We start from the raw sequence: 12,236 nt of genomic DNA, 5'->3' as shown, positions 1-12,236 counted from the left end.
AATATGTCAGATTTCACAGCCCTTTCTTTTTCTAGCTTATTTTACTCTCCCAACATCTTGTATTTAATTGCTTTCCCATCTCTAAATTCTACACAGTGAATAATATATACTGTAAGATACCATTGGCCAGAAGGAATAATGTAACATAGGCATTTCTAGAAATATTTTTCTTCTCTTCCTAGGAGGATGTGTTGATAATTCTTTCATAATTATAAGAGAGATAATTGCATATATATTTTTTGGGGTCAAATTTAGAGAGTTACAGAGCAGAGAGTTATAGAAAATCATGAAAACATTTCTGACATTGTTGGAAGACAGACATACTGGAAGTCTGCAGTTTCTGAAGAAGAGAAATAATTTAATAACAGCATACCCCTGACATTCATTTCAGCATGGCTTGGATTTTGCATTGACATCTGAAATGTTTTTCCAGTCCCTGAATTTGAAGGTGTTTGTCAGAGGTAGAGGGAAATTATAACCTGTTACTGATTGAAGAATGGAGATGTTTTGAGGATCAAGCCTGAACTGTGAGGATCAAGCCTGATCCTCAAAACAGTGAAGTAGAAGTGAAGTAGAAGCACTAGGCAGTGAAGTGAAGTAGAAGCACTAGGCAGTGAGTCAGTCATTGAAGAGCTAACCCAGTGTGGAGATTGGGAAGGGGAATGCTCTCCACTACTCAGACAGACCTGAGGCCACTGGGTATTCAGCTACTTCTGAGTGGAAGATGGCTTTTGGCTCATTGGCACATAAACATTAGTAAATAAACAGGAAACAGAATTGGTCAGTCCATTTTATAGCCTGTTTCAGTTATTACCATTGTGGTTTGTCCAGAGCAAACCTGGTTTCATGTAGACTAAGCCACTGTCTTTGATGCCATGCACTGTCTCTGTTTGCTCATATTTCTCATACTGCAAGGAAGTCTTGGACACATAAACACATTCCTCCTCTGTGGTTGTTTTGGGAAGGACCACTTTGCTAATTCAGCCTGGAGACTGTTGAAAGACTGTTGTGTTCATTGTCAGCTTATAATGAGTGCAGAGGGGAGTAAAGATGAAGGTGGAGAAAATTAATTACTTCCTGGATTTTCCTGTATTTAGTCTTGAATGTACTTCATTATATTTTTGGAAAAGAGATCCTATGTACATATCAAGTAAATAACAAAATCGTATTCTTTTTAAAAAAGACTTATTTATTTTAGAGAAAGAGAAGGAGCGCATGAGCAGTGGGGAGGGACAGCAGGAGAGGGAGAGAATCTCAAACAGACTCGCTGCTGAGCACAGAGCCCAGTGTGGGGCTTGATCCCACCACCCTGAGATCATGACCTGAGCTGAAATCGAGAGTCTGATGCTTAGCTGACTGAGCTACCAGGTGCCTGGCTCTTCTTTCTTTGTCTTTTTAAAAGATTTTATTTATTTATTTGACAGGGAGAGAGAGAGAGAGAGAGAACAGAGAGGGGAGGAGCAGAGGGAGAGGGAGAAGCTGACTCCCTGCTGAGCAGGGAGCCTAATGCAGGGCTTAATCCCAGGATCCCTGGATCATGACCTGAGTCAAAGGCAGCTGCTTAACCAACTGATCCACCCAGGTGTCCCCTTCTTTTCTTTGTAATAATCTAAAAATGTGGGTACTGTCATTTCTATTTTACAATTGAAAAAAGTTGAGACAAAAAATATTGAAGAATTTACCCACAATCATAGAGTTATAGATAAGAAATATGGAATATAAACTCAAGAAGTATGTCTGCAGAAGCCTTGCAGCACAGTCTACTTAAGCGGAGTTAGAATACATATACATTTGATAGGGCTAAGCCAGTAGAGAAAGAAAAATTGAAGCTGTGGGAGAGGGAATAAGCAACCAATTTAATATATCCTTAGAAGTGGTGGGAAGGAACGCAATAGAGATGAGACAGAAATTAGCTTTAAGTGGAGGAAGGACACCTGCTGAAGAAAGGAAGTGAAGAGATGTAAATATGCTTGTGGACTTATTCGCCAGAGTTTAGGAGAGTTCATGTCTGATAATGGGAATGTTTGTAAAGAAAGAGGTTAGAGTTATTTTCTGAGAGGGAGGGAAGTGGTTCTAAGATTGGGGGACTGAGGTAGGTAGAATTTTTGAAATAGATGCTGTAGAGAATGGGAGAGAAAGAGAATGGAAATACAGGGATGCTGCACTGTATTAAGGGTTCCCTGAGACCGGAAATCATGAGTGGACTTACAGTGGTACTGATGGATTAGCTGTGTGATTTTTCTCATAGTGTTAAGCAGATTGGCTGCGAGCATTGAAACAGGGTTGGAATTCTGCCAGGAAAACATGATGGCAAAGCATATCTAGGGAAGAGAGTTAAGTCATCGGCGAGAGAGTGGTTGAAGTCATGAACTGTGAGGTCTATCTGAAAAAGAAGGAAGTAAAAATATGAAGGAGGTAATAGAGAGAAAGAAGGGAAACCAAGGAGAAGAACTTGTGTCTATATAAAGTTGGATAATGGATAATAGAATGAGAATCAAAAGGGTAAGAGGTGGCAGAATGTAGGATGTTTGAATCTGTGATTTCAGAGGAAGGATCAGTTTGGGGGCTTTTAGGTTGGTTGGAGAGAATATTAATTTAAGGGTCATTGAAGAAGATCATGTTACCTTGAAAAAGTGACTTGTAGCTCTGTGTAGAGTAGATGAGAGTAGGAGATGGTGAACTGAAGCAGCTAAAGAATCTTATTTGCATTAATCAAGTATTTGAATTGCAGATTCAAAGAGGAGGGAAAACAGGCTTTTTTTTTCTTGCATTTAAAAGAAGATAGATAACTTCTCTTCCTTAAGAGACATAAAAAGTAAATTCTGGGGGCTCCTGGGTGGCTCAGTGGGTTAAAGCCTCTGCCTTCCGCTCAGGTCATGATCCCGGGGCTCTCTGCTCAGCGGGGAGCCTGCTTTCTCCTTTCTCTCTGCCTGCCTCTCTGCCTACTTGTAATCTCTGGCAAATAAATAAATAAAATGTTTAAAAAAAAAAGTAAATTCTGTGTCTTTCTAAAACCAAATAGGACTGAAACACTATCTAGTGGTTGCAGATATCTCTGATGGCACTCTTATTAATGTCTTCTTCATAGTCAATAATAGTACATATATTCTCCATCTCAGTTTGTACTGAATTTTTGTCTTTGACTTTTAAACAAACCAATTTCATGATGTGATGAAAATAATACTCTAACAAAAGATATGAATAAATCTACCTTTTCTTATCTTCTGGCATGTTCTTTGCGTGCATGTATAATTTTGAACGTGGGCAGTGAAAAAAGTAATACAATATTTTCTGGCATTTTGCTCAATTTTTCTAGTTTTTCTTTTCTGATTCTTCTTTTTTAAAGTAGGCTCCATCCCCGGAGCTCAGTGCAGGTCTTGAACTCACAACCCTGAGACCATCACCTGGCCTGAGATCAAGAGTCAGACACTCAACTGACTGAGCCACCCAGGAGCCCCTGAATTTCTTTCTAGTCTTTTTTTGACTGGGGAATATGCTTGTATGGTTATAATGAGCAGGATTATCACATGTATACCCACTTTCTCATTTAACATCAGTATTTTTTCTTCATAGACATCATTTAAAATGGCTATATGGTATTCTATCATTTCCATTCCTTTTAGATTTGAGTTTAAAGTGTACCATATCCATCATTTTAATGGTGCCTGTGCTTATTTATCCTCTGATCTCAAACACAGATGTGGGTATGCTAAGAGCACAAATGCTTGTGGAAGGACAGTTACTGATTTGACTATTTATACAGAGCAGACACTGTGAGATAGAGTCATCTTGTATGTCTTGTTTTATTTTCATGGTGTTTGACAGTTTTGAGTGAATTAATTGCCAACAACTTAAAAAAGTCTGGAGATTTTTATGTCAAGATTTCAGATTTTTCTCTTTTCTTAAAAACAGCTAAACTGACCATGCTAGAACTTAAAGTTACATATACTAACTGTAGGATGAATTTGAGTGTTGGTATCCTTTTCCTACAGTGTTGGTGTTCACTTCATCCCCCTGCCTTCCATGGAATCTTCCAACATTTATATGACTTGCCAGCCCTCTTGGGCATTTTATTTTGACACTTGATCTAGGATAAAATAAGGGATAAATAAATGATTGTCTTGGAGCTCTCACTTCCCTGTTAGCCACATGTGAGTCTCCTGTTGTCTGCTTCAAAATTCTTTTGGGATGGACTTTTCTTCTACTGTCTGTCATAGGGAAAAAAAAAATTGCATCTCTGTTCCCATTAGAGGAAAAATCAAGAACCAAAGGCTTTTCAGTTCTCTGTTAGCATAATTTCGTTGATTTGCTGGCTTCTAGGTTAACTATTGACATTAAAAAAAAGTGGGAGATGTTTGTAAACAGATGTGTTCTGTGAATCACTTGGAATTGCCATTATTGACACCCCTCTTAGCAAAGAGTAATTGTGGAATGGACTCTATTCCTTATACTCATTATGGGCCTGGTTGTAATGAGAGCCACAGTCATTTTGTGTCAATGAAGAGATTTGTCTTTTTGGAGAAGATTGTTTGAAGAAGTATATATGTTAAAGGATCCATGGCAGAAGATTTTTGGTTATATCCAAGGCCTTAATTTGGTCATAGCAAACTTTTTCATTTTCTTGACAGGTGAAAATAAATAATGATTTTAATTACGAATTTTACAACAGTACCTGGTCTTATGTAAAGAATACCTTGACAGACTATACATCATCCAGTAGCAAAAGCCACCTTTTTGGATCTTCGTCTTCTTCATCTTGTCATACTGTACCAGATTTCAATGATAACCACAAGGAAAAGGTTAGTATGAAATATTAGTTGACTTTTCTATATTTTACTATTTAGATATTTCTAACATTAACATTAATTAAAAGTGTGTTTACCGAACAGATCAGATTTCTTTTTTAAATTAGGGTAGTACTATCTTCTTCAAAGATACAATGTAATATATTTCTTTAAAAGGTAAGATTGTGTTTTTTTACTTCTCTTGGATAATATATTTACTTATACTTTTTGTTTTCTTTTTCTTTCTTCTTCTTCTTCTTCCTCTTCTTTTTTTAAAGTAGACTCCATACCCAATGTGGAGCTTGAACTCAGGACCCTGAGATTAAGAGTGAGTGGCATGCTCTGCTCACTGAGCCAGCCAGGCACCTCTCTACTTTTTATTTTCTTATTAAAGTATTTGTTCTTATTTGAAATTCTTGAAAAAGCATTACTTTCAAATCTACTAGTTAAAATTTTCTTTAATTTCTAATTCACGATTACTATACATGGTTATATAAATGTTAATTTGAAAAAATCCAATTAATATGTGCTTCCTAAACACTAACACTTAGAAGGTACATAAAACGGAAAGATTTTGGAACACTTTATTACTTTTGAAATATCCAAATTTTTATCTGAGAAATTAAAAGCCTTATTTTTAGATACTTGGTTGTTTTGAGATACTAAAAGTTTTATCTTGGGCAACCTAAATAGTTGAGATAGATTGCACTAGTTGATAGACACTTAATGCTGGAGAAATCTTCAGGCTGACTGTCATTCCAAATTTGCATATTTTATCTCATCTTTGAAGTCAGTAACTTGATTAATAAATCACAAGGAATAGTGGTTTTATTTGTTTTATGACTAAGAAGCTGACTATGGAGGTAGGAACTGATAAACATTTATCATCTATTTATCATCTATACTATATTGTTCACAGAAGTGAGGATTTGATATAAGGTAGATCCATCCTGGATATCATTACAAGATGCTTAGGAAGTCCTCAAAGCCCTCATTGTATCCACTACTGGGTACTTACCCAAAGAGTACAAACACCAATCCAAAAAGGGAGAGGCACCCCTATGTTTATTGCAACATTATTTACAATAGCTTAATTATGGAAACAGCCCAAGTGTCTATTGATAGGCAAATTGATACAGAAGATGTGGTATATTTATACAATGGAATATTACTCAGCCAGAAAGAAGAATGCAATCTTGCCATTTGCAACAACATGGATAGATTCAGAGAGTATAATGTTCACTGAAATAAGTTAGTCAGAGAAAGACAAATGTCACATGATTTTATTCATATGGGGGAATTTAAGAAAGCGAATGAACAACAATAAAAAAGAGACAAACCAAAAAGCAGACTCTTAATTATGGAGAACAAACTGATGATTACTGAGGGGAGGTGAGTGGGGAGAAGGGCAAAACAGGTGATGGGGATAAAGTGCACTTGCTGTGATGAGGACCAGGTGATGTATGGAATTGTTGGGTCACTATATTATACATCAGCAACTAATAGAGGATGGTATGTTCATTACATTAAAATAGAAACCCCCCTCATTATGAAGCAAGGGACCCCAGTATGGAATATAAATTACATGGTCACCTTACATATAAGTCATTGTGTACTCCCCAGGGACACACTGTTTTATATACTTATTTGTGAGATTGTTTGGCAGTTAATGAAGCTGATTTTTTTTCTAGTTGAGGAGGGCATAACAACTTGGTTTTGAGATCTTAAAGGTCATATATGCAAGAAATTACCATGTTATCACTCAGATATTACTTCTACTTGGTATTCCAAAAGTTCCATAGATTGCTTCAAGGGAGCAGGCCCAGAGAAGACCTCATCATGCATCAAAAATAGAAAAATAGAAATATAGTTTGGGTTGGAGGTGGCAGTTGATGGAGACATTGGATAGCGATTCCACTGCCTTTTTATCTCCAAGCTAAAACTCTTTTTACTCTCTCTTCTTCCCACAGAGTTATCAGTTGTTGGTTGTCCAGAACTCTGTGGAAGTGGCTCAGTTTATCAATAACAATCGGGAATTTTTACAACTTGCGGAGCCATTCTGGAAGGAGCTCTCCTTCCTTCCCTCTCTGTATGACTACAGTGCCTACCGAAGATTAATCGACCAGTATGGGACACATTATCTGCAGTCCGGGTCCCTAGGAGGAGAGTATAAAGTTCTGTTTTATGTGAACTCAGATAAAATCAAAGAAAGTGGTAAAGTATTAAAAAATTATTAAATATAAACATTGCAGGAATTTTAATGGGGGTAACGACATGTAGTTAACTTAAACTTTTAGAGCTTTAAAATATGACAAATAGAGATTAAATTGCAAAGGAATCCAGAATGGCAAGAATCCATTATATTCTACTCAAAATCTTTAGGCTCTAAGAAAAAGCCTGCCTATTATTTTGGAGAGTACCCTGAAATGTGAGATAGTCATTAATGATTATTGGCTATCCTCAGAGGGTGCTGAGTGGGTTTTTGGAATACTCCTTAACCTTTCCCATTTCTCAGCTTAAGTAATATTCTTCAAGGAAAAGCTAATGAGGAATTACATTTCAGAAATCAAAATGTTTTAAAGAAGTATTTTGTTTACCTCTGTTCATTACAATTCACATTCCTTTAAAAGTAATCTGTTCCAGATATCACAAGTTTGCTTACTACATAATTCTTGTAACAATAGCTTAAATTTATCAGAGACCCCCCCTTTTTTTTTTTTTTTAAATCAGAGCCTTTCTTATGATAGGCAAGTTACATAGGTTAGCCATGTTCCTCACTACTATCTGGTGAGGTGGACGCTACAATTCCTGTCTTACAGACTGAGAAATGGCGACTCAGGGCTATAGTAAGACTCATCCAAGGCCATATAGAATGTAGGGTGGTCTACTGGCTCCAAGGTCAGCTGAGCTTTTTCCTTATGCTATAGTGTTGTTAGAATTCCCTGATTTTTCTTAGAATCATTGCACACCACTGAGTTTGTAATTTTTTGACTTCATAATTAGAGGAGAGTCCTCACCAGGTGTCCCAGTGTGGGAGGGGAGGAGTGGTGTCTTAGTGTCCATTCCTCCTTTGCAAAGACCTTTTGGCTCTGGTTTCCTAATATTCCAAATCAAACCTGCCCCTTCCCAACTTTGTTAAGCTGCTACCTACAATTCCTTCTCCATTCCAAACCACCTCTTCAGGGTCTTTCTTTTCAGTCAAGCCTTTTTACAATTGTGGATGAGAGTGAGACTTACTACATGAATTTAGAGGTCTTGTAACCTTCCCTTGTGGATGAACTACAATATTTTTCTGTTTCCATTGGCTTATTTTTTTTCCATTAAGCTTAATTTTTACCAATTAAGATTTAGCCAGAATTTGAAATTTTCTGTCTTCCCTGCTTGGAAATGAATGTACAAGCACAGGTTTTTGTTTGTTTGTTTGTTAGCAATAACAAAGGCAATATTTCTTTGGAAAATTAATCCAGCAAATGGCTTGATCTAAACTCAGTTTCACTGCTTCCCCACTTTTTCCCTTAGTACTTAAAAGTACTTAAGTACTTAGTACTTAAAAGAAATGACAAGAACTTTAAAGAATTTCCAAGTTGGTCAAAGTACTATTTTGAGTAAAAATTTTACTCTTGAGCAGTTTCTGTTCTTTCTGAAAGTTCTAATTGAAATATAAACAAAACTGCTGAGTTATAATAATATATCCCCCCTCAATTGTTCTTTAAGGGATACTGAAGTTATTATAGTAGATTTAGCAAAATTATATGAGAAAAATATATTTCCACACTTTATTAATTTCTATCCTTCTTAAAAAATGCTTGGCAAAACTCCATTTGATAATGAGTAGAAAATTGTTACATGGTATGGTTATGAGCCAGGGGAAGGAAATGTTGGAAACCAGAGATGGTAAAGATACTAAAATGGAGAGATTGAGGCAGTAGACCTAGGATTTTGGGAATTAATTAGTGTAGAACTAGAATCCAGCATTTAGGGTTTCCAGTAGGTGGATGTGGACAATTACATGCCTACTTTTATTGATTTACTTCATGCCTGAGCAGCTGACTGTGGATGGGCAAAGATATCACTCTTTGGGGTGTTCTGTATCTGTTCCTTCCACTGTTTCATGTAGAAATCATCCCAATCTTCTCTTCTCTCCAGTCAAATTTAATTGGAGCTAAAAAATGGCATTTGAAAATAAGTTTCAGACACATGATGCTTCATTCCTAGATATATGCATGTATCTATTATTTTGTTTAATAACAAAAATAAAATATTCCTTTTTCTGACCCTTGATCCTTCTGGAGCTCTCGAGTAGATGGCCACCATAGTAGGACATAACTTCTTATCCCCTTCCTCACACCTGGCTGCATGTTAAAAGGAGTTTTTAACAAATGCAGAAATTAAACACCTTTAAAACTTTTCCTTCAGGTCTTCATTCAGAAGATATGAAGAGATGTACTTCCTCAGGTTTTAACATTTTCTTTGCATCATCATCATCACACGAATGCGAAACCCTGGAAAATGTCTTAAAATCAGATTCAGGTAAATAAGAAAGGGGGCAATTTGCATTATGAGCTTAATCTCTATCCCTCTTTCTCGAGGCTAATTCCTGGCCTCCAAGGGCCTTTGAGATTTTAACAGGTATTCTATTTTATGTTTTTTATGTATTTGGTTATGTTTGCCTCTGATCTTTCTTTCACGTGTCATGGCAGTGAGACACCATGCAGAGTGAAAAGTTCACTGGGTATCTCCTGTGCACTGTAAATAAGTCCTCCATGTACACTACCTTTCTCCCCTAAAATGGCAGTTGGCAATCAAACCTAGAAAAGGACCCCAGTAGGAGAAGAATCAGTTCCACTTTGACATGGATGCCCAGGGCACTTTTGGTGCCTGCTGCTGCTGCTGCTGCTGTTGAGAGAGGGAGTGGAGAAGGTGGTGTGCTATTCTTTAAGTGATTGAAATATGAACTGGAAAAATAAACTGATTTAGATTGTGTCTAGATGCCATGGTAAGGAACTGGGATTTCATTCTGATGACAAGGGGTGCCATTACAGGATTTAATACAGAAAGTGATTAAATGAAAGATGACAAAGAAAGTTGTAGAGAAAGAAGAGGGACTGAGAAAGGATAATCTGATAGGATAAGAACCAGAAAAGAGGTGCCTGGCCAGCTCAGTCATAGAGCATGCGATTCTTGATTTCAGAGTCATTGAGTTTGAGCCCCATACTGGACATAGAGCCTACTTAGAAAAAAAAAAAAAAGGAAAAATCAAGAAAAATAGGGGGAAAAAAAGGTACCTGGAAAGATAAATAACATTAAAAATAAAGGAAAAGGAGAGGTCAACAGAAAGAAATTCTAGAGAGAAATCAAGTAAGCAAAGGACTGAAGACTCTTCATTGAATTTGGTGATTACAAGGTACTTGCCTTACAATGAAGGGATTCTTAGTGTGGTAGCAATGGATTGAGTGGTACTGGAGCTTAAATTCTCCCAGGGTGATGGCAGAAATTGGGGCAAAGGTGAAGATTGACCCAGGTGTCAGGATTTTTACCGAGGAAGCGGGGATTCTTGGGATGTTGGTAGATGACTGCAGAAAGGAGGGAGACAGAGGAGTGAAATCAGGTTTATTTACTGATTCACCTCTTTCATTCATCAACTGTGTATGGAGATTGTGGTATATGGGGGGATTTGTTCAAGGCATTGGGGTACAAGCAGTGACATGCCCAAGAGAATATCTATCTTCATGGAGCTGGCATGATGAAGGAGGAAAACAGGTTTTTGAAAGAAATGGAAATATAGTGATTCGGAAATAGAAATGAGAATGGGAGGTTTGGGAAGATGTAGACATCCATTATCAGCTGGGCAACTAGAAGCTGCTCACTGATTTTATTTTATTTTGTGTTTAACAAACACATAGCATTTACTATGTGCCTGGCACAATTTTAAGTGATTTACAAAAATTAACCCAAATATTCTTCCTATCTGAATTAGGTATTATTCATATTCCCATTACACAGACAGGGACACTGAGTCACAGAAAGGTTGCCCAAGATCGCAGTTGGTAAGCATCAGACACAAGATTCAAAGACATGACATTTGGCTTCACATTCTGGACTCCTCATTGTCACACCAAGCAGACTCTCTAGGGAAAGAGGGCCAGCTGGCACAGGGAGCTCACTGAGGTGTGGAGAGGGAGGCGACAGGCTTCAGAATAAAATTAAAATTGATTTTTTATACTCTGTAATTTGTAAAAAGGTCTGCCTGTTAAGGCCGTGATTTCTCCAACTTTAGTATACACAGAGATTATCTGAAGAAGCTTGTTAAAAGGCTGATTTTAGGGCTTTCCTCCCAGATGTCCTCTCATAGATGCTGGAGCCCAGAAATGTGGAGTCGCTCCAGGTGGTTCTGAGTCAGGTCCTGCAGGGACTGGACATTGCCTTCTAAGGACAACTATTGGCATATTAAAAATGGAGCTAACAATGAAGATGAGGAAGTACTCGGTAATTTATTAAAAACATCAAGCTTTAATTTCTGATAAATGTATAGCTTTTGAATTTGAAAAATTTTATGAAATTGCAAAATGTAGTTAAAAGAGGTGAACTGAAAATCACCCAAATCTGGTCTGCGAGGTGGGAATATCCAGTCATGACCAGCGTAAAAATCAATGACAAATGGAGAAAAAAATGATCCTGAAATTAAAGGGCACATAAATGTATAAAAAAATTCAATTAAAATTCACTGCTTAGAATACTTTTCATGTGTTAATGTATGCCTGTTAATGAATAGCTTTGTTTGTTTGTTTGTTTGTTTTGCTTATTGTTAGTATTCCAGATGCGATGAAGTCCTCTTCATCTTATTATGAAAACTTTCAAACATACATAAAGAACATCGTAATAAATACCCATATACCCACCTCCTCTATGTAGTGATAATTATGACATTTGGCTGTATATAATGTACATATAATATTTATAATGTGGATTATTTAACAATGTATAAATATTATATATTCAAAATATGTATAATCTTATTTGAACCATTTGGAAGTAAATTTCATGATGCTTCCATAAAACATTTTTATTTTATTTTAAAAAAGATTTTGTTTATTTTTTTATTTGAAAGAGAGAGAGAGAATGAGCCAGCATGTGTGCGCCTGTGTGTGCAAGCAGGGGGAGGGGCAGAGAGAGTGAGAGAATCCTAAGCTGACTCCACACTGAACACAGAGCCTGATGCAGGGGTTGATCCCACAATGCTGAGATTGTGATCTCAGCTGAAACCAAGAGCTCCACCGACTGAGCCAACCAGGTGCCCCTTCTTTTTTCCTTTAATAGACATTTTTTTCTTTAGAGTAGTTTTAGGTTTACAGCACAATTGAGCAAAAAGAACAGAGAGTTTCCATTTACGTCAGTTGGAAACTAAGGCCTCCACACCATCAGCATTCCCCACCACAGTGGAACATTTGTTCT

The 12,236-nt window shown here is 37.0% G+C and overlaps 1 protein-coding gene across 1 annotated transcript in view; it reads left to right on the top strand.

The window, feature by feature from the left end:
- The window catches only part of C7 (complement C7), a 52,000-nt gene that overhangs the window by 16,606 nt on the left and 23,158 nt on the right, over positions 1-12,236 (top strand). The window contains exons 7-9 of the mRNA XM_044232480.1: positions 4,629-4,799; positions 6,755-6,998; positions 9,201-9,314. Of these exons, the coding sequence (XP_044088415.1) occupies positions 4,629-4,799; positions 6,755-6,998; positions 9,201-9,314 (529 nt within the window). The remainder of the gene's footprint in view (positions 1-4,628; positions 4,800-6,754; positions 6,999-9,200; positions 9,315-12,236) is intronic.

The sequence above is a fragment of the Neovison vison genome, chromosome 1 (genome assembly GCF_020171115.1).
Source record: "Neovison vison isolate M4711 chromosome 1, ASM_NN_V1, whole genome shotgun sequence".
NCBI lineage: Eukaryota > Metazoa > Chordata > Mammalia > Carnivora > Mustelidae > Neogale > Neogale vison.
The sequence above is the reverse complement of the archived record's forward strand: the minus strand, read 5'-3'. Positions and strand labels throughout refer to the sequence as shown.